We start from the raw sequence: 27,208 nt of genomic DNA on the forward strand, positions 1-27,208 counted from the left end.
ACTTTGCTTTTGTGTCTTTTAACACCAAAAAGAACTTTGTATGAAGTTCCCTGAGTATTAAAAATAGTGAGGGAGCAAGACAATTATTTGCATACACACCTAAGAGAAAGAAAGTTGTTGTTTTTTTTAAATTTGAAATCCAACTCCAATATATAAAATTCTTAACATCACCACTGGATGCCATGTAGGTAAACTCTGGTAAGACTGGACTGCTTCCCTGGGGCACCAAGCATGGATGAATTCTGATACAACTTCCCAGCTCCCAACTCTAATCAACATTCATATCTCAAAAGATTATCTTGAACTATTTATCACAAGCCTTCCCCAGATGCACAGACAAATTCCTTCCTGCAGGAGTGCCACTGATAGCAGTAGAACTACCTCAAAGATGATGCAGCTCAAAATATCAAGATTTGAAGACTGAAAATGACTGTGTAAGATTTCAGGATTTTTAGAGCCTCCCTCTTTCTCACTAGAATCCTTCAAACTGGTTTACAAACTGTGCTGTGCCAAATCTCAACTGTGACCATTGGCTCACTGACTTTTTCATGAGCTATAACTAAGCTACATAAGTGCACCGCTACTTTCTGTGTTACATGTCAGGGTGGGAGGTGTAGGCAACACCATGAAAGGTGATTCAGTTGGTTCAACTAAGCCTGTTCAGTACTCAATTACATTTTTTCAAATGGCAGACTCTCTAATTTTAAGTAACTGCACATTACATTAAAATTCGCTGAAGGCATCAATATGTAAATATCAAGACTGTATCCAAAACAGAACTTTACCTAGCTCATAGAACCTCAAGTAGACAGTCACCAATTTTGTTAAAATGTCAGGAGCTTTTAGAAAAAAAAAAATCACAAAAATAAGATAAGAACAAGCACAGAACAATCATATGCTTACTAATTTAAAAGAAAATAGCCTGGGGACATTACTTTCTCCTTACTGACACAAGGTACTAATAGCCAGCCTCCCCTTTTTTATTCTGGGAAATATGAGGGGGAAGAAGAAAAACAATAAATATTATAGGTTGCTACAAAACTAGCTATTATTAAGTTTTGGAGACAGTTTTATAAGCCAAGTGAAACCAGGCATACGCAGAAAGAAGGGACAGAACTGAAGGCCTCAGTATGGTCACCAGTAACTCACTATACTGTTTGTTCTCACCAACTTTTCTGTAACAGAGATGCTAGATCATACTGAACAAGATTATCTATATTGATTTTATACCATACTTACGCTGTCAGTAATGAGAAATGATCACTGGTTCAAGTAATGAACAATTACGATCTTGACGTCACCAACTCATCCAATTTGTCTGTATTGTTTTTAACCACAAGGACTTAAAGACACATTTAACTTGCTGAGGAGGAGACACTGCTCAATTACCTCATACAAGACCAATTTGATATAAAAGTAAAAAATAACGTTTTTCACCAAACTTCAGTGATACTTGCATAGGGCTTCTATAGATCAGTTATGTTCATGGAAGTCGTATATTCCACATTATCAGAGCGATGTGACACACTCCAAATCAGTTTTGCTTTTTGAAAAACAAAAGAAACCAAATGCTGTTACCAAGCTTTGAACAGATAGTTAAACAGGTTTCAACACCAGCAAAAAAAGAGTACATGCAACCATTTCAATTTAGTAACACCTCAGTACGACCCCTTCTCAGCCCCTCAATTCCCCACCATGCTAACAGCAGTTACGTATTACAAGTCACCAGACTTAACTGGCACAAGTAATACAACTGATGGGAGAAAAAAACCAAACACCTATCAGGTACTTGATTGCTACCACCACATTCAGAATTTGAAGGGGCAATGGATGTAAAGACTGCAGTAGAGAGAACAAAAAAGTTAAAAAAAAATATGAAGTCCGAAAAACACAGTCAAATAGATGAAATACGTCTAGTTTACCTCAGTATTTTAAACAACATTATACATTTTATTGTTTAGAAAACATAATGACATTGCAGAAAAATAAAATAAAATTTGTATTTAACAGCACAAAACATTTTACATGATGGTATAAAAAAGTCTATTGGGCGCCTGGAGGAGGCAAAAGGGGAACAAAACCAACAAAAAATTACTACTCTAGAAGTAAAAAGCTAAAACAAATTCCAGAAGTGTAAATCTGAAGGTTTTAGCTGTTTCAAATACACAACTGTGTACCTTTCACAATAACAGTCACAACTGAAAGTTTTTATACTACTACAGCCCACCAACAGGCCAGTCTGCAAGTTAAATTTAGTATTTCAACACAATAAAAATTGCAAAATTCATAAGTATGCAATTGTTGACTGCTTTTAGATGTTACAAAAAGCTTGTTTACATATCTAATGGTTCATCTTTTATATTCAAATTGTGCTTAATATTTTTCAGTTCTGACATACTGAAACCCAGCAGCACAGAAGGTTTCTGACTATTTATCGCCTTCAAGCATATATTCCTCCTTTTTCCAAAGAACGATGCAACATCAATTTTCCAAGCGTATAGCAGTGTGGAGAGTAACTGCATCTCTTTTTTTGAAGGATATGGCCTCACGTGAAAGTAGTCTGTCAAAAACTGTTTTTGAGTCTCATATGAACTGTGATCATACTGTCTAGGATCCACTGCTAGAAGACGAAGATCCTCACTAGATATTTTCTTTATCTCAGTCCTAATACTAATCTTTTGTCGTTTGAAAGGCACTAGCCCTGAATACAATTCATCCTCTGGATACAGAGCTAGCCCAGTACTTAAGCTTAGTGGCTGCTGTTCCTTATTCTTTTGGTCTTCTGCAACAAAATAGGAATCAGGCTGCTTTCTCTTAATTACAGAATCATGCTTTTCACCATTCACAAACAGTAGCTCTTTCTTCTCAGTACGCTCAAGCTGCATCTTCACACTTGAGTTGCTGTTTTTGGGAGCACTTCTACAACGGAGCAAATGCACAGCAATAGCTGTTAGAGTCATATTTCCAGTGTACACACCACAACAGTGGATGCACTTGAAAGCCGGAGACTTTAAAATTGTATGTACAGTTGGCATAACATGATGCCTCTCTTTCAAATGCATTTCATAGGTTTCTTGACTAATAAACAAACTAAAACAAAACGGACAGGTTAACACTTTGTTGCATCCATTGTTCAGTTCTGCTGGCTGAGGTTTCACTTTGATGTAAATGGGGACGAGCGTCCTTGAATTTACTCCAGCGAGCACTGCCAAGTGTACTTCTCTTTCACCAATGTCTTCTTCTGGTAACACTGTACTGAAATCAAAGTGGGGAAATACAAGGTCACCCTGAGCCTCATTACCTAGCTGAAATCCTCTGTTGCTGTAGTCTGCATGTAACTGCTTCTTCCCACTGTGTGTAGATTTACTGTGCTCCGCAAGGCTTTTTAAGTCGTGGAAAGTAACTGTGCAAAACAAGCAAGCTAAGCCATGCATCAAGAGGTGTTTCATGAGCTCTTCCTCACAGAGAAAACATTTACAAGAGAAACATCGGACTGTCTTCTCTGTCATCCACCTCAGAAAGGGTGCACAAGCTGCAAGTTTGTCAGGTTCCTGGGCTTCCTCTATTTTTACTTCACCATGTTTGTGGGCCACCTCCATATGCACCTCGTAGACATTTGATGGAAAAAGCTCATTGCAAACAGGGCAAATCTTCCACTGCTTCGCCTTTCCAAGGGTCTGACTTGTTTCAGGATCAGGTGGGGAAGCTTGTAATGATATACTCTGAGTTGTTAAAACCACTGGAGGAGAGGGTGCACTAGCTGGTGACTGAGATAACTGAGTTACTGTCCCAGACTGCATTAGTTGGATAGGTACTTGTGGTGGAGTACCCACAGTAACGCCACCACCAGGAGGTACAGGCAAAGTAACTGAAAATGGGGCAAGTGTGTAGGTAGGTATGCCATTAACTTGCTTCCCAGTTGGAATCAACTGCCTAAGTATAGAACCTGTAGCCAAAAAAGTTGCGTTTTGAGAAACTGCAGATCTAACTGGCTGACTTACTGGGATAACTGCTGGGGCAACAGGCTGATTAAGCTGAAGAAACCCAGGTCTGACAGGCGGTCTGACAGGAACAACTCCAGACACAGCAGACTGATTAAGCTGTAAAACCCCTGATGCAACTGTCTGAGCCACAGGAAGGACTGTGGGACCAGTGGGTCTAGTCACATTCTCAGCCGAATGGTTAACTGATAGAACTCCTGGTGCAACTGGTTGATTGACAGGGCTGACAGGCTGAGTAACAGGTAATGTTGCAGCTGCAACTGGACTATGTACAGTACCAACAGATTGATTAATAGGAAAGAGTCCAGGCCTGACTGATTGATTAAGAGGAAGAACTGCAGGGGCCACGGTTCTGTTTAGGGTCCCAACAGAATGACTCAGAGGAACAGCCCCAGCTGTGACAGGCTGATTAAGAGGAAGCCCATGAGAAACAATGAGAGGCTGAGAAGGTGATGGCTGAATATTAACATTATTCTGACCAGCAGGAAGGTGACTGGATACAAGAGTAACATGTGACGAGGGAACAACCGGAAGAGAAGTTGTATGTGGAACACTACCAGAGGCACTTGGAACAGTCAGTGATGTGACTGTGTTCTGAACTTTTGCCTGCACCACAGTCTGGTTTTGATTATTCTGTGGGAACGCAAGCTGGATACAAGCTGGAGCTGTGATGGAACCTGCTGGGGCCACAGGAGGACCTAAAGATGGAGTGGCTACAGGTACACTTTGGGGAAGCTTTGGAGCAATCTGCATTTGTTTCACAAGTCCTGGCTTCTTAATATGCTCTGAAATTACAGACCGAAGTTTGTTCTCCAGGTCTCTGTGTGTTTCAGCTGTCAAGACATGATACATCAAAGAATCTTGGCTGTTTGCAGAAGCATTACATTTTTTACAGTAGTTCTCAATAGAATTCTCTTTACTTTCATCAGGTCTCTGGCCAAAATACGTACTTATTAAGTTTTGAAAATGGTTCATCAGCACATGTTTCTTCATGTTGTAATACAACGTGTCTGTAAAGTTACATTTTAGACACGTAAAGTTTATGATGTCACTCCTGAATTGTTTCATGCCATCCAAGATGCTGACGGTATAGTTCTGTATTCTCTTATTAGATGAATGAAACATTCGGATGTGTTTTCCTACTACTTTTGGCTCAGAAGCAAACACACATTTTGGGCAAGGTACTACAAGCTCTTGATCCATTTCATCTTCATGGTAACGGTGCAAATGATTCTTCAGTGAAGTAAGTAATTTTGATGAGAACTTGCATAAACTACAGCAGTACGGCTTTGTTCTGTATCTCTGCAAACAAAACAAGAAAATACACTTAAACTTCCAGTTCCTGAAACCTTGTTTTCTGTTTGAAAGGAAGTCTACTCTATCACCTGTCAAAAATAACTTTACTGGATGTATAGCATGTATCCTCACCATTCCATGGAGATTTTTATTGTTGAGAAGTAGACTTCAAGATGACATAAAGGGAGAAACACTTGTGACTGTTTTGTTCCTTTGTAATCTATCAAAAAGTCTTATTTGGGTTAATTTCTACTCCAATTCACAAAACTAATTACGAAGCCATTTTAAGAATGGGAATCACAGAACAGGCTAAGAAGAATTTGTACTCCACTATACATAGGAGATACAGTCTTAGCAGTTAGGAATAGAAGTCCTCTTAATATGAAACTATTAAAGCTTTGTTTAGTTAACATGGCCATCTCCTATTTATTGGAAGAGAAAGAAGTGAGAAGTAAGGAGCTTTTTAATTTTGTTTTTGTATGTATTTCAATGCCATTTGCTAAAAAGTATTTCCCCTAAATTTTTAAGTACATTATTTGAGAGCCAGAGCACTACTGGAAAGAGAAAGTAATAAAAACCCCCTTTATCATAAAATAGCAATCAGTTCATTATCTCAACACACTGGACATCCCATTACACTAATGTCTTTAAGAAATTTCCTCTAGCATGCTTACTACAGACCCTTCTCAGAATTACTGGAATAATAAGTCTATCTTCCACTTAACATTGGTTTACCTCCTCAAAAGCATTACTTTTCATACTTTTATGAACATCACTTGCTCTTTCTAGAAGAAGTGTAGACCTGTGAACCACTTTTAGTTATTCACTTCCTAGGAAGCTAGCCCTGACTTCTACTAATTACACAACCAGTCACAGCAACACCTAAGTGACAAGTCTGCACTTAAACACGTTCCACTAGATCTTTATGTAAATGTCATTTCACCTAACTGACCACTGCCACTTACAAAATTACATCTAAAAGCAACAATAAGCTGTTCCACCACTAAAGCATCCAGTCTAGCTCTATCACCCACATACATGACCAATACGCATTAAGAATCGAGGATCTGTGCAGCTATTTGTTTAGTGATTTTATAAAGCCATGAAGGTATCACCTAGTAGCAATACTGAGAATCTCCAGTTGATAAAGCAAAACCAAGAAAACCTAACCTCCAAATACAAAAGATAAAAGACACTGTCTGCCTAAGGCTGCTGAAGCATATGCTGGGAAAGTAACACCAAGAAATTTTCTGCTCTTACATTCTTTAGGAGTCTGTTCTCAGCTGCTGGTAAACAGCACTACATCAAGCTAGAAGCAGCTTCAACCTTGTATCTAGGAGTACATTGGGTAGGAAAAAAGCCACTGACACTAGAGAACTAATGAAGCATACAGTACTCTTAAAAGCTGCACTCCACTAGACTTAATTCTGAAGACATCAGGTGACAAAACAATGTGGCCGCTTATTTTAATTAGCTGTCAAAAGCTGAGAAAATCTTATACGCCTTAAAAAAATTGGGCCAATGCACCCCATCACCACCACTTTTGATTTGTATCCAACTCTGTCAACTTATTTCCTTGTAAATAGAATTCCTTTCTGTAAACAAAGTTTCCTTGCTGTCAAATATGGATAATATGGAAGTATATACATTTATTATTATGGTTAGTGAGAATACTACTTCACAAGTGGTAAAAGTGCTGAATTTGCTAATCTGTAGTAAAGCTGTTTTTACTTTCTTATACAAAAGAAGCATTGCAGTATACCACTAAGAAACTGCCTCAGTACCTGCAGACAAGGTCTAAGGTAAAATTACATTTCATGCCTTTTTAAAGCCTTTTTGTTTTTTTCTATGGGAGGTCAAAATTACAGGAGACTTAAGCTAAAGAAAAATAAGCTTCATACTTCATGTTCTGTTGAAGTAGGAAGAAACCTAAACCTACTTAGCTCAAAATAAAAAATTGCTGCAGCAGGACAGGAAGTCTGATTTTTTTTTATTTTTTTTAACCTGTCTGCTAAACAGAGTTCTTCCACAGAGACACCTAAGGAGATCATTTGGTCAGCATGTCCTCCTCACACACAAGTCTCAGCTGCCTTCTATGTTTGAAAGTGCTATTAAAGTCTTCTCAAAGAATAACATCTCAGTTGTAACACAGTTTTTGAGAATAAAGATTCTAGACCACTTAAGAAAACTGGCACTTTTAAGAGTTCCACCATCACAAATGGAATAAAAAAATTTTACTAAAAAGCATTTAGGAAAATGTGGTTGATTCCATTCCAAAGAACATACTCCAGAACAAAATAACACTTTAATAGTCTCAACATTCTGCTTGTGTCTAGGCTGTGGGGAAACACACAGCAGCCTCCAAAAACCCAAGCTCTTCCTGAATTACTGAAATCTCGGTAAGAGCAGTCATACTGGTAGAAACCACAGACTAACTTATTTAGATAGCTTGTCCAGACTACGGAATTTTCTGATGTAGCTCAACTTCTTTTCCCCTCATTGCAGCAACTTTGGAATAGAACATCTTAAAGGATCAACTTCTTTTCACTCAAAACTAGGCAACACAAAGGTAAGTGAATAATAAGACCAAGAGACTAAGTTGTTTGAAGAAAAGACAGGTACAAGTTTTGTAAATGGAAGACACAGCTTGGCAAATGGGATCAACATCAGATCTTAAAACTGTGAATCCAAGTTCAGGAAAGAAAAACTAGACAACAATGAAGACAAAGGTCCTAAGTACTGGAGAGATCACCCTCTACCAAATGAGCCTGGCAAAGTCTGAACAGCATTTCATCAGCTGGTACATTGAGGGTTTTGTTAATAAATGCAACTTTGTACTTGGAGGCCTCCACTCCAGTTTTGAAAATGGTAAATGTAGATCAACTCCTGTCAAGCCACCACCATACTGTTCTAAATTATTACTATTTACCAGGATGAAAAGAGGATACCTACTGCTATTTACAAGTTGTTGAAGGCCCTCCTCATAGAAACAGCCAGGAATGTTGAGACTTCAGCAAGACTCAGAAAAGACTACCTTTTCTTCTGGGTATACTCCAATGCTTTACCTAGTATTTCTATAATTCTAGATTCCTGCAAGTTTCTAAGATACTTCGATCATCTCAGCCCTGGTTTGTTTTTTTTTTTTTTTTTTTTTTTTTTTTGAAGATTCTGGATTCACACAGAATTGCTGCTATATATAAAGTAAAACAACACTGTCTCAAGTGGCTAATGAGAATTTCAGCTTAATCTATGTTTATCTGTGCAGTCACATTTTCATTCTTCCATTTTAAAAAATGTATTATATACAAAAGCACGTCAACTTCATATAATGTGAGGCTACAATTGTAGAACGTTGGTGACACATGAAATACTGACGTTCAGGATTTAAAGACTCTAAACAGCATACAGAATTGTCCTTATAACCTGCAGCATTATAGGAAAGATTAGAGGCAGTGGAAGATTATTCCCCAAACACTATTCAGAAAATAAATACTAGCGCTATTATAATTAGTTTTAGCAGGACTTCTGAAATCAGCAAGATTCAGCAATTCCATGTGCACATCTACTTAATTTCAAATGCACATACCTTCCTTTTGCCCACAGACTCCCAAGGAGAGACATCACTCCACGAAGTGTTGCAAAAGTATTTTTCACCTGGGTCAAAACTTTTAAGATTCTAAAACAAAAACAAAAAAAACCAAGAAATAATCTGCTTTGGTAGGTACAATTTGGTTTCAATTAAAAACCAAGGAACACGAAAACAAGACGAATGGAAGTCCATGCAGCATTCATATAGAGGTTTCAAAACTCAATTCAAAGAAATCAAAGAAATTACTTCTGACTGCTGTTTGATTTATTTAACCTCAATTACTAGTTTATAACTGCCTCATGTAACATAGCAGAGATTCTGAACACTTTACTGTTACTCAAAATAAAGAGATTAAAGTGTTTATACTTTAGTTCCCTTGTTTCTAGCCAAGTTCACAGTGAACACAGATCTTTTCTGCCTCTACATTCCTCCTCCTTAATCTGTAGTATTTCGGCATTTACTTCCATTTATTAACTTACCACAACTGCTTACTTCATAGCAGGTAATTTAGTGCTAAGTCTTCACACTATTACTATGCTTTTAACTTGCAAAGACAAAGACATTCCCAGAAATTTATTTCAAACAGTAGCAGTATTTTCTCCTCAAGTTGTAAAAGCAGCATTACTACTGTGTCTGCAACAACCACAGAGTAAACTTTCTTTACAGCATTCTTCTAATCAATTCTATCAGAACAACTTGAGTACTGTTAAAAGTTCCTCACCATTTTCATGGCAAGAAAAAGATTGCTGTTTGCTAGGCATTTCCAAAGACCCTAGGTCAGCTTGACAGTACTCTAGTGTCTTAGAACACAGACCACAAATCCAGGCTTAGCCAACAGAAAACTAATATGTCTCACCTCACCTTCCCCATCCCTTCCATTTCACAGTTATGCAATATGCTTAGACAGGGCATTATGTTTTCAAATGTGCACCAAAACCTGCTGGAACAATAGAAGTAGGTAGTAAAGACTATCTAAGGTTAGCTCACCTTCAAGAGAAGCTGAATTTATACATCTTCATAGTCTGAAGTTTAAAAAAAAAAATGTAGCGTTTACAAGCAAAACAACACACAGAGCAACAAGGAGAGATTCAGAAGCAGGTAAACAAGGCTACTTGATGCAGGCTGTCTGTGCTGTGCTCCTGCGAGCATCATTATCTATGCAACAGACAAGAAGGCATGCCAGCGACAATATATAAATAAAATTAAGCTTAGGAAAGTGGGCTCAAGTTTGCAATAAGCCTTCTAGCTTTTTCAACCTGCACATCTCCCTAGGAAAAATTCTAAAGGGCTCAAGGCAACAATGAACAAACCCCTACCATTCTAATCAGGATCTTGCTACTGCATAAGTCTGTCTACTTGTCCTTACACCAAACACTCCTAGAAGTACGCAACTTTACAAAGAACAGTTACTCAGAGTAAGAGAAATTCCACAACCTTATAGGATATAGTGCTTTTCTCGTTAGTGCTTGTTACAGAAAATAAAGAGGCTTCACAAACAATTGTTAGTTAGCACACTGGAATGCATTTCTTAAAGTTTACAGCAAAGCTCAATTATGTTTTACTTTTGGTTTGAGTACTCTCCATTAAGAAAGGCTCCTAGCCTGGAATGCCAATTTCGACAACCCAAATGCATGTGCAAGTAGGCCTAGGCCTTTTTGCTGAAATGTCTATCTTGTACAGAGAAATTCTTATCACTGTAATAGGCCTGACATCCCAGAAGCAACATGGTATACTCTATCCAGGTATAGTTCAAGAGGAGGAAGACCAGACAGGGGAAAGGTTACAACAGGGGAGTAAAACTAATCTGAGAAGTGTGATTAATCAAGTGAGTATCTCAAGTTGAAGAGAAAAATGTTTTTGAAGAGAACAGCATTTTACAACTGAGAATTGTTTTCTCCCCTCTATCAAAAAAATCGCTATTTCCCAGAAAACACTTAAGTGCCCAGAGTTTAAATGAAAGCTTATATATGAGGTCACACAGTATGCTAAAGCAGCTAGAAAGATTTACCCAAAGGAAATCCTCCGACATTACAGCATAAGTTACTTTGACATTCAAACATAGTTTAACACAGAAGGTTGATGTTTTCTTCCTAGCGGAGAACAATTAAGAACATTTAGCTAACAAACAATCCTTCTTTCTGGTCACCAATCTACCAAGAGTTACTAAGTTGTACATGAAAATTCCACTTTCCTCAAGCTATCATCCATTATCACGCCTTATTAGGAGAGTTTAAGACCAAATTTTAAGTCCAGACAAGAAGTCGAGTCTGTATCATGTTACTTCATACCATTTCCTGAATTGTCCTGTCTTCTCAAAAGCACAAAGTCCAGAAATCCACCTTAATATTTGAAGGAGAAGAAAAAAACCTTAAGCTACTTCTTTCCTATTTAGACAAACACCCTTAAAGAAAAAAGTCACAAGAAATAAACAGCCCTAGAGTGTCTGGAAAAACAAATTTTAAGTTATAAACTTGGTTGAAGGAGAATTATTTGATATTTTTGGGCCCATATTTCAGTTTTTTTCCAGAATATAAGCTTCCACACAATTGTTTCATGTCAATACCTTTTAAAGTTTTATTAAAAAAAAGAAAAACCACAACAGGGAACTGTATTTCTTGTTTACCATCAAATCCCAAAGATAATAAAAAACTTAATAGTGCAACTAAACTTATAGAAAACAACACACTAGCATCAAAACATCTTCAAAGCCTCAAGACAGATGAGTTTTTGAAGGTTTATCTACAAAATACAACAATAAAAACAGTGAAAAATAAAAATACTTGACAAATATACTTTCTGAGCTCTTACATTTACTCACTCACAGCATTGTTCAACTGCAATAACCAAGTATGTTCCAGATTTAGATATGCACACAGACCTTAAGCACTTCTTCACATCATTTCCTTATACATGTTCAAAGAACAGCCCAAGAGTCATAACAGCACCCCTACAAAGAGTTATTTTAGTACCATCACACAGAATTAATCCCAGCTCTTGGCTACAGTCAATGTAAAGTCATGAACAAGCCACAGCCAGAAAAGCTTGTGTTCAGTAACCAGGTTGCTATGTTTATACTTCTTCCCCAGTATTAGGACTGCCAATCCAATGTTTAAATTCCTCTGGCTTATTGTACAGAACTTTCTCCAATAAGTTGTAACAATGGTACTAGATTCACTTTGATTGCCTCAGCATACTTGCATATACTTTTAAAGATATAGAACTGAACCTCGACTCAGTAAGTCGTTTGAGTATTTTCTCCCAAAGACAAGTTTTAAAAGCCAGAGAAAGATTTGGATATAATCTCTTGCTGATTTTTAGAAATTATGTTTATTTGTATATCCTTCAGAGGTTTCCTCCTGAACCTACTCAAAGCAATTAAGCTCTCGATATATGAAGTCTTCCTGTGTTTGTGATTTTAAAAGAACAACAAAAAAGTTACTGCGTAATATACAAACTGCGTTTCATGAGTCTGGAGCATTTCTCCTGAAGTTGTTCCATTTCTTTTTTGTGAAATTATTACTATTACTAGTAGAGAACAGACAGCACCACCTGTAACATATTTTGTTGAGAAATGAAGCTTCTTTCAACATCATGTACTAAAAAAACTAAGTTCCACTTCTAGCATATAGGTACTCAGACTTAAGTAATCCTTCAACTAAAGATGCAATTTTTTCTTCTTTACGTCATCATAAAGGTCTAGGCCAGAGGAACATCATATTTACAATAAAAGTGTTCTCTCAAGGCTTTCTTCAAGCCTGTTTTATGTTACTTGAAATACTTTACCTTCAACAATTCCCTGCAGCTGTCGAGCCCAAGTTCCACAAGAATGCCTTTCACCCTTTTGCGAGCCTTCCTGATATTATCAAGATTTTGAACAGGAATTTGAAACATTTTGCACTTTTCCTGAAAAAAGTTTAAAAAATTATGTCATATTGAATACAGGCACTCACATTTAACAGTATTAAAAAATAAAATCTCAAAAATATACTCAATACATAAAAGCAAAAGCCTTAAACCAATGACTTGTCTGATCAATCTGTAGATCGCTTCCTCCCAACTTTGCTTCCCCCTTAAGAAGAAGGAACCCCTTGGTCTCTTCTCTCCTATCAAAACAAACAACTCTCTTCTTTCCTATCTCATCATGTCCCTATGGTAACTATAGTGTATTTTGTGTTTCTGCAGGTGAATGTGAATACAAGAACTGTACTCTTTCAGGAAAGAGGATTATCAACATCTTTCATCTTGAATGTTACAGTGCCAACATGTGACAACAAACCAAATTATAAAGAGAGGCATCTCATGTATATGCTTTAAATATGATTGCTAGTTAAACCCAGATTTCCCTTTTTCTCCCTTCTATGAAAATCTGCTGCCATAAACTGACTCTGGCATAAAATAGGCTACTAGAATAATTAAAAACTATAGCTGCATGACACTGACTTCAAAATTTGCTGGAGGGGGACAAGTATTTGAAACATATATACAAATCACAAAGAGACAGAATATCTGCTGGTGGAAGGGTTCCAACCTTTCACCTATTTGAAGGGTTGTTGCACAATGCATCCTTTGTCTAGAACTGGCATGTCCAACCTGTGGGCCACACACGCCCAGCACAGTTAGTAATGTGCCCCACCCCCTGCCCAATCATGACATGCTCTTCATGGCCCAGCCCGGCCCTGGGCACACATCCGTTACTCAGCAACAACCAAACTAGCAGTATGATATTAGTGCTGCCTCAGCTGAAACCAGGACACGTGAGGGCACAGTGCAGTGTATAACTGAAGTTATAGCAAATAATGGTATACATTTCGATAAAGTGGCTAAACACAGTCCTGTGAACAGCAAGATATGCTGCCATGCTTTCCATTTTGATAGAGGAATTTGAGAATAAGTTTCAGGATTGCTGGAAAAATCAATTTTTTGTATATTTGCAACTCCATTTTCAGTCAACAATTACCTGCAAGATTTCAAATGGAATGTATAAAGATGCAATCAGACATTCCACTCAAAGAAAAATTTGACCATGTCTCTTCACTAGATTTTTATAAGCCCTATCTTATTAGAGAAAGATATTCCTTGCTTCAGTCATGCCTTACTCTTGTCATTCCATTTTGACCATGTGCACAGAAAGAGTTAAATTTCAAAAATATCAAACACCTTGAGAACTCACTAAGAATTGCAATCACTTCCTCGAAATCAAACACTGATACATTAGTTTCACAAAAACAAGGTCGAATATCCCACTAGTTTTATGCTTTTGTTGCTCTTTTTATTATATTTATATTATATATATTTATATATATTTTAAGAAAAATATTAAAAAGGAAGTTTTGCTACATAAACTACACTATTTTATACATGGCCCAAGATGATTCCTCTTCACTCAATGCAGCCCAGGCAAGACAAAAGGTTGGACAGCCATGTTCTAGAACATACTACCACCAAGGGTCTAGTGTGTGCCCAGCAGCTGGGCTGTTGTCTCTACCCAGGCAGCTGTGTTAGGAGACTACCACTTGTATGCCTCCAGCTCCCAGTCCAAACATAAGGAACATCTACAGACTTTGCTTTAGAAGTATGCGTATTTACCACCTCCCTAGGTGACAAGGAAATGCAGTTTAGTCTTAAATGACTAAAATCTAAGAAACTTAAATAGGCACAAAATATTATGAAACTACTCCACACTGAAAAAAAGGTTAATGAAGGCCTCGTAGCTATTTCTTCTTAAATAGTTCCCTGAAGACAAATTTAAGAGACAGCAGAGCTCTATTTCTAAACATTTCAACCATCCAGGACAAGGGGTGATAGGGAAAAATACCCAAAACAGTACTTGAGTCTTGACGGTCCTGAACATAGTGAAAAATTACTTCTCAGCAAATAAAAAGATGTTCATTGTCAAAAGGGTATCTTTACTCTGTAAATAGCTAATAAAAATAAAAGCCTCCCACAGAAGGCTGAAGTCTTACCAATAGCAAAAAAAGTAAATCAAATTTTCCAATTTATATGTCATCACTGAAGGAAAAAAGATATTGATGTGTACAAGATATACAACTTATATTATTAAATTAAAAGTTGAAGAACTCACATGCTATTCTCTTCTTCTTCTCCCCGCAAAGGAAAGGCGTGTAGAAAGAAATGGAGAGTGAGCCCCATTGGACAGACGCTAGTCTTGTTTTCTAATCTTTTTTATTGACAAGAAGCCTGGAAGACATTCTGATACCACCATTCATGTGGGTCAGGAACCTGTAAAGAATGGAATAAATCACGTTATCTAGTCTGGCATTCTTCTATCAAAATCCAAGAAGTAAAATAAAGACTTAAAGTCCTCTTCTTAAACCAAAGTCGACTGGGATTTGTAGTCTCCAGTTGATGCATTATTATCAGGTTCTCCAAGAAGGCAGGTTATGTGCACCAACCCCAAGATCCACTGCAGACAACAACAGAGTGACAGAACACCAACCTCAGCTCAGCCAGAAGGAGCTGTGGTTCAATACCGTAAGTTCCACTGGAAACAGTTCCTTCATCTCCGTCCTTTAACTTACTACTGAAGAAGATGAAGCAGACATTTTTTGAGGCAAGCCTATCTCATAAAACAGAAGCATTAGTATACAAAGGTAATACACAGTACATTACATCCATCTCTCAGTTTTTTGTCTGTATTTTAAAGACCAGCAAACTTCCTAAAATTGAAGTCATTTATCTAGAAGACAGAAAGTATAACAATAGAAAAAGAACTTTGAGTATAAGTGACTTATTTTCCAGTTTTCAAGTTTATCTTCAATCCAGTAAGATGGATGCCTCTGTACCATGTACGAGGTTATTCAGCTGGTCTTTAGACTGCTTGGCAGTAAGATGTTAAGTTATTCACCAATATGCTCTGTATCCATTAGATACAGCAACACACCACCATATGGGTCATGAAATTTCAACTTGCTAAACTCATTCCTTCAAGCCTTCAGTTTAATACTTTGATTACTATCTAGTTTATTATCCATACTCTTTTACTACTCATTTGTGTTCTGAACATTCTTCAAGCCTTAGCTTGCACACAGTTTCTACACATAACATAGTCAGCTTTCTGTTGGTATGCATTCCATTCTTAATCAAGAAAATTCAACATGAAAGCACTACAGTAAAATTAAATCGGAGCTACTGTAGGAAAGGAGCCTTGATCAACCACATTGTTGAAGGTAAGTTTATTTCAAGTAACTTTCAAATGAGGTTCCTAACAGCTGGTAATGTACCAAGCTTACACAGAGCACATTTCATATGGGAAAATCCCAAAAAGTTAGCAGCATAGTAAAAGAATCATTGCAGCAGCTGATGTCCCGATCCAAACTCGTTTTATATAAACAGTTTGGAACAGGGCATTCAGACATTGCTCAGGCATTTAATCCACCAATCTATTCCAACATCCAGTGTTCAAATAGGTAAAACTCCGTAAGAATACACCAAACTGGAGGTATTACACAGCACTAATGGTTCCCTTCACTTCTATATTATCTGTATTCACCCATAAGATACAATTAGATTCAGCTTTTTAAACAGAGATCACTAACGCAGCTCCTCCCCTTCCAGTAGTACCAAGTATTTTAATACTAACAAGGTAATACTGTGGACAGTGTCTTACCTGTCAAAGACAAATACTACTCACTCACCAAGTAATTATGTTTGGCTGTAACTTCTCTGCATAGAAAGAAGTGGAAATGTCTGCATTTCAACTCTTTAAATTGATACATCACCACCAAAACAGAAGCTCCCACTTGCCTTCCTTTTACATATATTTCTTAGAACAATACTCATTCACCTTGGCAGAGACCTCAGGAAGTGACCTGGACAAACCACAACCGACCGCCTCACCTACTCATGCCCTCAAAACCTGCATGGACAGATTTGACAGAGTTCTGGGAAACCTGTGCCAATTAACACCGTGATTTTTTTCCATCTTGTATCAATCAGTGCCATTTTCGCTTGCGTTCATACAGAAACAAGACAACTGCAATCCAATCAAATATGGAGCTGGAATAGAGCTGGAGCAGCAACGTAAGTACAGCTTCCTCACACATGCAAGTGTCTCCAACAAAATCTGAAAGAATACTAGATGAGAAGTTTCTAGAAAATTCATGGGAACAGACAGCTAGATATAAACCCTACTAGAAAATCCAGAGAGGAAAAGGCTGCAATATGGCCCTTTTCAGACATCAGAATCGGCACAGAAACTGATATACAGACCTGCTGTTACGATGCTGGCATTCAGTAATCTAAAGAATTGCTTATAGCAGCAAGATTTTGACACGCTTACAGAATTTTTTTTCTCTTTATAACATCTGCCTTGGAAATTTGATTGACTTCAGTATTTATACTTCCTCATCTAATGAACTGCTTAATGAGCAACTCTGGAAGAAAGTTTACTTAAAGTTGTGTTTTGTTTTTTTTTTTTTTAATGGACCGTTAATTATTTGGGTTGGAAGTATTTTGAAAGGTTTATTTGTCAACTTATATTTCAGTTACTTTCAGACTTGTCAAATACTAATACAGAGTTCTTAATTTTCATTTGAATAAACTCATTTAAAGTTGATAAGTCAATTTCATTAAGAAAACAATAAAAATAACCTGAAAATTAAATGGAAGCAAATAATAATAACTAATTCCCAAAATCTAAAGAGTAAGAATGAAAGTGGCAGAGACAGCAGCTAGGAAGACATGCACACTGAGAAACCACCTAGAGGAATTTGAAGGCAGCCTGGTCATGGTTTTACTTTAGTCAATTTTGTTTCAGTCAAGTACCATTCTAAGAGGTATACAAGCCCTCAAAGAAGTCATACCCATTTACCTGCTCTGACATCTCACATGTTAAGACAAATGGTTCCATTCCCTGGACTTTTATCTGTGCCTCCTGAAATATAACTTCTTCACAGCAATCCCAGATACAAGTGCAGACAAAGAAGAATTTACTGAAAGCAGCCCTATAAAGACAGACTTGGGGGTCCTGATGGATGAAAAGTTTAACGTGAGCCAACAGCATGCTCTTGCAGCCTAGAAGGCCAACAGTACACCGTGCTGCATCAAAAGAGAGGTCACTAGCAGGGAAGCGATTGTCCCCTCTACTCTGCCCTTAGGAGGCTTCACCCATAGTACTGTGTCCGGGCCTGGGGCCCACAGTGCAGGAGGGATGTGGAGCTGCTAGAGCAGGTCCAGAGGAGGGCCACAAAAACAATCAGAGGGCTGAAGCAGCTCTCCTGCAAAGAAAGGTTGAGAGAGTTGGACTTGTTTAGCTTGGAGAAGAGAAGGCTCTTGGGAAACTTTATTGTGGCCTTTTAGTACTCGAAGAAAGCTTACAAGCAGGAAGGGGGACTAACCGCTTACACAGTCTGACAGTGACAGAACAGTTTTAAACTAAAAGAGGAGAGATTTAGGGTCAATGTAAGGAAGAAATTTTCTTATTCAGAAGGTGGTGAACCACTGGAAGAGGCTGCAAATGCCTCATATCTGGAGGCATACAAGGTCAGTCTGCATGCAATCCAGGTCAGTCTGATCTAGTGGGTAGCAACTCTGTCCATGGCAGGGGGTTTTTAAGTAGATGATCTTCAAGGTGCCCTCCAATCTAAGACATTCTATGATTGTTTCCTCAAAATTTGAAATGTTTTTTTCTATATGAAGAGAGAAAGGGCTGCTGTGGTTTTGCTTTGCTTTTAATAAAGCTTCTATGAAGTCACCTGCTATTATTATGGTTCTTCTTACAGAAGATATGAAAACATAAATAAGAATACTGGATATTTATTACACACAGTTTTCCTGAATATTGCTAAAGTCCTCTTCTTCAAAATCAAACAAAAGATTTATTAAAAAGAGTACTAAGATTTTCAGAGTATAGATTGGAGATCCCAAGAGTTAGCCTTTATGAATATTTCATTATAGCTATTTAAAACTTCAAGCCATTAAGTGTATCTTTGATTACAGAAGACATTCAAAGGAATCAACCTATTTTCTCCAATACAGCATTGCATATCAGCTGGTAGAGAGCTGTATGCAACTTTCCTCGTACAAAACTGAACTGTTGCAAGACGAGTCAAACACCTATGTTTTATTCCATTTATAAATGGAGGGGAAACACTCACTGCTACTTGCTCTCAAACAAGACAAGCATATTCGTAAGGTTGTACTGACTTGACTCTACAGGTTACGTTTGCTGATGTTAATCATAAAGCTTTTATTTCTTCAAAAATATGTGTCATTGAATAACCACATGAATTTAATAGAGAACTTCTACATCCAATTAATATTGTATTTTTCATTTTGCATGCATACTACTAACGTGGACATTACAGTTCTGTAGCAATAAAACTATTTCAAATATCCATATTGCCTTGAATTAAGAGTTATCATCCAGAGATTCTGCAACACAACAAGTCAGTTCCTTAAATACATAATCACTTAGGCGTAGATGGGAATTAGAATAAAATGAGGTTCTAATCACCTGTGTACGAAACGCTAAACACAGAGCATTAGAACTGCTCTCAGAAGCCACAGCGCACTGATTTCTAGTTCCAGATCGCAGACAAACCCGGAAGTCCCTCCTCCGGTATATCCACTGCCAACAGGGGACAGGGAGATGATTCTGACACAAGCCCGTGATGGATGTCCACAAGAAGCAGTGGCTTGACATCACCCTTGTTTAGTTTAGCAAGCCACTGCTGGAGTCTTCCCTCAGGTCCAGCAGTCACACTGGGCGATAGAGCTCCCGAAATCCTCACACGGTTCTAGGATTCCAAGTCCTTCCCTCACCCCTGTAACACTCCTGTAGCCCATTATCCTTCAACAAGGAGGGAATGGGGATCCAGCAGCGCGAGCGGACAAGAGAGCAATGCCACTGTAGTCCGCGCGCAGGCACACCCCACCGCCTCCGGAAACCTTCCTGCGCAGCCGGGTACTCCCGCGTCCACTCCAGCACCGCGCGCCTCACAGAGCCGTACGTGCGCGCCGCCGCCTCAGCCCTGATGCACTTACCCGTCCGAGCTGCAGGGGGAGCTCGCCTCTCCGCTGCCTCGTCGCCGCTCCCGCCGGGTCGCGGGCCCACGCTGCAGCTCTTACCTCCCGCAACTCGCAGGGCCGGGCTCCACCGCAGTACAGTCGCAGCAGCCTCGGCCGCAGCCGCGCCCCTGCCGCGCCGTGCCCAACGCCTCGCGGCTCCTCCTCCTCCTCCGCGATCAGCACCGCCAGCACCACTACCACCTCCTGGCTGCCGCGCTCACCCCGTGCACCGCGAAGACGGCGGCGACACCGGCATCACTGGGGCCGTGCGCAACTCAGCCTCTTCGCGGCAGCGCCTAATACGTACGCCACAGCCTCTGCCCACCCCTCATCTAGAGCCAGAAAGAGAAAATGGCGCTCGATTTACCCCAGGAAGTGACGTTGGGACTTATTAGTATGCTAGGCAGACAGCCAATGAGAAGAGACTTTGGACAAGGCTCCCATTGGCTCCCCAGGATAAGTGGGCGGGGCTGAGGGAGGGGTCTCAGTTTCGAGGGGTGTGCTTTGGGTCCGGGGCTCACCTGGGCCCCTGTAACCTGCCCTTCTAAGATAGGCTGCTGGGGGCTCTCACGTGAACTGGAGTCATGACGTCATCCAGGAGCCTGGTGGCATACCTATCATGTGAGGGCACCACGTGCTCACCCAGAAGCCCTTTCCTAATTTGCATGGAAGGATGAGTGATGCTTCATTTGCCTTTGGTAGGGGCTGAAGGCCCCACCCCCCTCCAGCAGCCAATAGAGCCCTACAAATAGGCTTCACATTGGAGGAGGCCTCACCTCGCACCTCCATGGTAGCTTACACCTATTACCCTAGTGCTTCTTTTCCAAGCCGATGGCTGTGCTAGCACTGGAGCTGTGCCTCTGCAGAGCCGGAGCCCCAGGGGAGGTCCTCAGATAGTATGGCACTGTGCTGAACCTGTTCTGGGCACACCAGGATGTGTTTCCCCATCTCTGCTGGCTTCCTGAGGCAACTGTCAGTCCTCCTCTTCCCTTCATGGTTGTCCTGGCTCCACTTATCCTCTTAATCTCATCTGCAAAGGATTCACCAACCACCTACTTCAACCAAAGTTTCATTAAGTGTTCACTGTGTGAAGTAAGTTCTCATCTCATGGAAGCAAATGGGAATTTTGCTTTTGGTCTTGTTAGTCATAAATTTCACTGTATGCCTATGTATAGATCATATGCAGCTCAACGTGTTGGCCAAATCCCATCAAAGCTTATGAAAGTTATACCAACGGAAATCATCTCAAAAAGTAACAAGAATGAAGTTTACGTCTGGACAGACAATTATCCTGTTTTTTTATAATAGTCACCACAAAAATTGTTTGCAATTAACACTAATAAGTGTATTGAAACATAATTACTTGTAAAATGTTTTGTATGATACCCTTCTGTTATTAAAAATCAGTATGATCTATTTCATTATTTCCTACACCACTGTATAGTCAATAATGGTGTAGGTAAGTCAAGACTCAGAAAATTTAATGAAAAGAAATGGCAGTCATCTTTGAAAGATAAATTATTTGTAGTAGACACATGACTACAATATTATAAAAATTTCTATACAGTGCAAGGAGTTACAAGATGTCCTAGTTAATCAAAACATAATTTTTTAACAAAGTCATTAGCTGCAATCTACTAATTAATAAATAATGAAATATGGCACTGTCAGAATGAAAATGCCCAGTGTGTCTGGCATAATCAAAAACATTAAATTTCTGTTGCAACAAAGTATCACCAAATAATTATTCGGCATTTCAATCAATCTTAGAATCATTTAGGTTGGAAAAAAACTCTGAATTATCAACTCCAATCATTACCCTAGCGCTGCCAAGTCTACCACTAAGCCATGTCCCACAGCACCACATCTACACGTCTTCTCAATACCTCTAGGGATGGTGACTCAACTGCTTCCCTGCGCAGTCTGCTCCAAAGCTTCACAACCCTTTCAGTGAAGACTTTTTTCCTAATATCCCAACTAAATCTCACCTGGCACAACTTCAGGCCATTCCCTCTTGTGCTGTCACTTGTTGCTTGGGAGAAGGGACTAACCTCCACCATGCTACAACCTCCTTTGAGGTAATTGTAGAGAGCAATAAGGTCTCCCCTAAGCTCCTTTTTCTCTAGGCTAGATAACCCCAGTCCTTTCAGCCATTCCACATAAGACTTGTTCTCTACACCCTTCACCCTTCAATGGATGTGTTAAAAAGATTAACTCAAATTGAGAAAAGGACTGAATAACAAAGCTGTGGAATATTTCTTACTTTCTCATCAAAGAATCAAAGAAGGGTTGATATTGGAAGGGAACTTTGAAGGTCATCTGGCCCATCTTCCTGCTCAAGCAGGGACACCCAGAGAAGATAGCCAAGGTTAATGTACAGACACTTTCTGCCAGTTTCTAGCACTGCAGTAAAAATGGGAAGTACTTCACGAAGTGCATAAATTAATCTACCTATATAGGAATGTCGGTTGTAAATCTGTTGTCTGCTTATCTTCAGCAGTCAAATCCCGCAGTGTTCAATAAACTCAGATCCTATTTGAATTAATTGAAGTTATTGCTCATTTACTTGAGAAAGGCGGTTACATTCTCACATTGCAGGACCAGAACTTAACTATACACATCAAAAATAGTTCCATTAGCTTCCAGCATGTGATAAAGGCTTTCTAAAGTGAAACCTGTGAATAGAGTTCAGAATCCTCCAGTTGAAGAAAAGAAATAGGATAGCAACATCCAAAATTAAATTAGGAAAAGGACATGGAAGAATAAAAATGGATAGGGATAAAAAAGAGGAGCAATGTTTGTATTTTTCCCATAAATCAACAACAATGTCAGTAAGTGGTCCTGAGGACAACAGCAGAGTGAAGAGAAGAAAGAAAAGTCAGAAACACACTATGTCGAGAAGAGTAAAAAGTAAAAAAGATTAGTTGTTTACAATAAAATAATAGCTTTGATCAACTAAACTCAATGGGATTAGACATTTACATTGGAAATGTATTTTAAGACAAGTAGTTCTGCATGGCATTGTTGCTGGACATCAAGAATTTGGGAGATTTCATTTTGTTTACATGTATCTTTGCTCTCATACCAGAGTTAAAAATTTGTAAAGTTCATAGCAATCTTGAAGTAGCATTTTAACTAACATTTAACAGTAACATATTAAGTAACTTTTTTGCTTGTACTATGGGACAGTTAGGTCTGCAGGAAGTGACAACAGCAGCGAGTGACTGTGTTGGCAGTTGACATTCACCACGTTGGCTCTTTCTCATTAGTTCTACTCAGAACAGCAAGAGCAGAGATCATGCCTGCAGTTGTACAGCCATCAGTTGTGTTGGCAGAAGGAAATCCTCAGTATCTGTTTTAAAGACAGAAGAATTAAATTTTATAGCTGCCTCCCAGGTCCTGGAATAACTGCCCAAACTGGTAGCTGACCTAAATGCCTTATCTGGGCAAGTTTTGGCTAGTATATTTTCTCTTCAACTGGAATGTACATTTTCTACATCAACTTATATTAACATAATGTTAACAAAATTCTCCTTGCTTTAGAAGCACACATCAGTCTCAGCAATCATTTTCAAAACTGCTTAATGAATATGTTCATTGATTTGTTCTAAAATTTAAAGATTAATGTAAATTACTTTACAAAATCTCTTCCCCACAAGATGTTCCAGTTTCTCTGTTTGTCCATGTGTCCTAGTCCATGTGTTTACTTTGCTAAAAAAGGTGTTTCATTGATTGTGGTAGTATTGCCACAATTCACAAGAAACAGAAGACCTGGGAAGAGTTTCTTAAAGGCAGCATGCATCAGTCTCCCTCTGCTTCCCTCTTCCATTGCTCTCTGCGTTCTCTTGTCCATCCTCTCTAAGCAACAGTACCCTACAGTCACAACTCTTGGGTTCTCCTCGTTCAAACAAAACAAGATACTGAGAGCTGAAGTGCAGTTAAGTGCACATAAGTCCATTGAAAATAACAATTTTTTTTTAATGTGCTCAGTATTTGGCAATGCTAGTAGAGCCTGTTTCCTTAAACCAACCCAAAATTCCACTGAAATCTGTAAAGCCTCTGAATGAATGCAATAGTTACTGAAGCAAGTTTTTATCAAGAATGAAAGAGCAACAGCTCTGGGAGAAGGAAGTGAAGAAACAACACACAAAGAAAAGATAGAGCAAAATGAAACACAAACAGAAATTATGCAAAAAGAAACTATATTCAAAAAAGAAACTATATTCAAAAAGTCTGGTTACTTTTACATCTTAATGCACACTGCCAAGTGAGTGCTGGAGAAATTGTAAGGATGACACAGTTGAAAACATCGAATACCACTGTAAAAAAAAAAAAACAATGGTCCCATAAAGCTATTCTCTCATTTACTTGTAATAAAACACATCTTCTCATTTCCACTCTCTGCTGTGAGCAATTGTCATAGCTAGAAGGCATGTGAATTTCTGAGGATTCTTTAACACCCAAACTCTAATTTGGAAACTGCACAATGGGTTTTCATTTCTGTTCTGAAGTTAGACACATTAATAACAAAAGAAGAGGCGTGTGCAAATCTCTGGACTCAGTCCTCGTGAGGGAATTTTAACAAAACAAATAGATCATGTCATATGTTCAGAAATGTTTAACAAGTTCTTAGAATAAATTGTATTTGTGTTTTAATGTATCTATATATCCACAATAGTAACCAAGTTTGGACAGGGTGTAGTCTTTAAGGAAAAGCAACATCTCAGGGAGTGTACCCCATCTAAGCTTAGCTTGGTGTGCTGGGAATTTCATGGAAGATGGCATAAAACAAAACATAGAATAGCTGATGTTAAACTAAACTGCATAGTAATCTATGAGAGAATAACTAGAGCTAAACTTGATGGCTCATTTTCACCAGATTTGACATTAAGTGGAATTTTTTTTAAGTTATCTGATCAAACAGATATTGTATCTAGTCCTTGATGAAATGTTGTAAAACAACATATTTGAGCAAATTCCATGAAGCTATGCTGATTTTGGCCAATCAAGACCCAATGTCTGGATATTTATTTGAAATAAATTACAGCTTCATTTTTCTAAGGAGTGCGCTACATACATCTTGAAATCATTGAATGAATATTTAAGTATTTTATTCCTATATAAAGGAATTTTCCCATTGATATGAAAGGGAATAACTTAAGTCAAAAACAACTGACAATTTTATTAAATATGGGATCTATGAGTCTTTATGGTCAATCTCAAATAGTTCAAAGTTCCTTCACTTTAAAACATAATAATAATGCTTGAGTATTTCTGTGGTTGGAGCTTCTTTGCTCTCTGTACAAGAGAAAAGACATTTAAATTTTCAGTTACAGCAATTTGACTTTACAATACCCCAAGCAGACACTAAACTTGTATGGATTCAGAGGCTTAATGAACTATTGCTGGGAAAAAAGAAAAGAAAAAACAGAACAAAAGATCATTTACTGTGGAATCATAGTGGTCCATCTAGACAGCTTAGCCAGTGTGCAGCACTGATGACTGGCAAACTTGTTCTTGGAAGTGCAATGTTTCAGCTGTGTAAGTGGTTGTGATGTTGCTCCCTCTCCCAGAGTTGACAAATAAATCCAAACCACGATGTTTTAAAAGGTTTAGAGATTCTTCCATGATCTTGACGTGTTCCTAAACCAAGCAGAAAAATTTACCTTACATTTTGTGAGAGATGAATGACTGTGAGAGATGCACAGGTCAGCTTACAGAGCAGCAAGGAGATAACTTGTCTGTTTTTGATGTCTGGTCTGGACTAAAAATATCTGGATTTGAACAAAAATGAACTGATTTTGTCAATGTAGCAAAGTGAATTCCGAATAACTTAGGTACATACAATTTCTTCAAATTCTAGATATTGCCTGAAAATAACACAGATTATAAGGCTGATTTATACAATAATCCATGACCAGCTTATCAAAATTAGTCTTCATGTTATCTTGTCCTAATAATACGCTACATAATGTGTTTGGCTAGAGAAGTCCAAATGAAGGCTGCTGGAATCTCAGGAAAGTTGTAAAGGTCACAAAGAGAAGCAGGTTTATAGTCAGTAGAAAACTGTTCAAGAAAAGCGGGGGAAAAAATGAGATTGTTGTGATGTAGAGCTTAATACAGCTGAATAGATAGATTCAGTTAGATTCAATGGCAGTGAAGGCAGAGTGGAATCTTGATGTTTAGGAAGCATGTGTTTCTTCAAAATGCAGCACTGGAAGGTCACTCTGAGGAGCTTAGTTCTGATCACATTTTTACTACCATTAATGTGTTTGGAGCTGCTGATATGAATACCTTCCAGACATAAGATTTGCTCAGCCTCTTCACAGATTGACTGGAGTTCTTATTCTACATGACTACTTCAAAACTTTTCCTTGAAGTAAATGTTTCATGGATGTATTTCATATCTAACTAGCAGACTCTGGAGCTATTTCTAAGACTAACCCAGCTATCAAAGTCCAGTTTGCAAGCAGATAGAAAAGTTGCCAGGTCCAAGGTGGCTGGTATAGCTGCTACTATCTGTTGTTCAACTATCGGTGAGATAACCAGTGACAGGCAAGCTCATGTTGAGGTTTCTGAGTTAAAGGGCTGTTCTTAGATGTCCCAACAGAAGAAGGAGCATGAATATTGTAGAAGAGAAGTAGCCTAGATGAGAGTGAGCCATACTTAAAACAGGAGGGTTTGAGTTCTACCTTGAGATATGACAACTGACCCAAAGGTTCTTGCTTCAATCCATCAGCTGAGTTAGTGACTTGTTGCTTCTTTGCAAAATAAGGAGATAGGTAACATTTATTGACCAAATGAGTTCCAGAAGCTTCAAAGAGAGAATCCCAGAGTGGACTGGACAGTTGCTGAGTTCAGACCTGCAATCTCTGGAGCCTTGGTGAAGGCTCTAATTGTCCTACATTTTGTGACCTCACATGAAAGTACAGTTATTGGAACAAACCTGGTATTCTTTTATGGAGTGAAATTGTGACAATGACACTGACATCATTGTGGTGCACAGATGTACTTTGAACATGACTTATCAGATGTTACTCCAGACTTCTAGTAACAGAAGGTCAGATGCAGAATAGAAGAGTTTGAGATCATTTCAGCTCATCTAGACATTCCTTGAAAAAAGTGAAATTGAAAGAAGAGAGTAAGTGTAAAGAGGATCAAGTCGTTTTAGGACCAGATAGACTGAGAAAGTAGTGATTTCTTAGCAATAATGTTTCATCGCGGGATTTCAGTGCCTAATAAGGTGAAAGCATCTCTCACAGCTTTCTCTGCAGCTGAGTCTCAGAATACTTTG

At 38.6% G+C, this 27,208-nt stretch overlaps 1 protein-coding gene across 6 annotated transcripts; it reads right to left on the bottom strand.

The window, feature by feature from the left end:
- Nucleotides 1,918–20,302, bottom strand: ADNP2 (ADNP homeobox 2). Of its 6 annotated transcripts, none has more exons than XM_021387013.1 (5): nt 19,891–20,302; nt 14,969–15,126; nt 12,670–12,789; nt 8,884–8,973; nt 1,918–5,303 (listed from the first exon to the last, which is right to left on the bottom strand). In XM_021387013.1, the coding sequence occupies exons 3-5, from the start codon at nt 12,775–12,777 to the stop codon at nt 2,334–2,336; spliced, it is 3,168 nt and encodes a 1,055-aa protein (XP_021242688.1). In that variant the 5' UTR covers nt 12,778–12,789; nt 14,969–15,126; nt 19,891–20,302; the 3' UTR covers nt 1,918–2,333. The 6 variants fall into 6 exon arrangements, with proteins under 6 accessions (XP_021242688.1, XP_021242690.1, XP_021242689.1 ...); XM_021387015.1 differs by lacking the exon at nt 19,891–20,302 and adding an exon at nt 19,361–19,877; XM_021387014.1 differs by lacking the exon at nt 19,891–20,302 and having other exon boundaries at nt 14,969–19,877.

Source organism: Numida meleagris, chromosome 2, assembly GCF_002078875.1.
Source record: "Numida meleagris isolate 19003 breed g44 Domestic line chromosome 2, NumMel1.0, whole genome shotgun sequence".
Lineage (NCBI taxonomy): Eukaryota > Metazoa > Chordata > Aves > Galliformes > Numididae > Numida > Numida meleagris.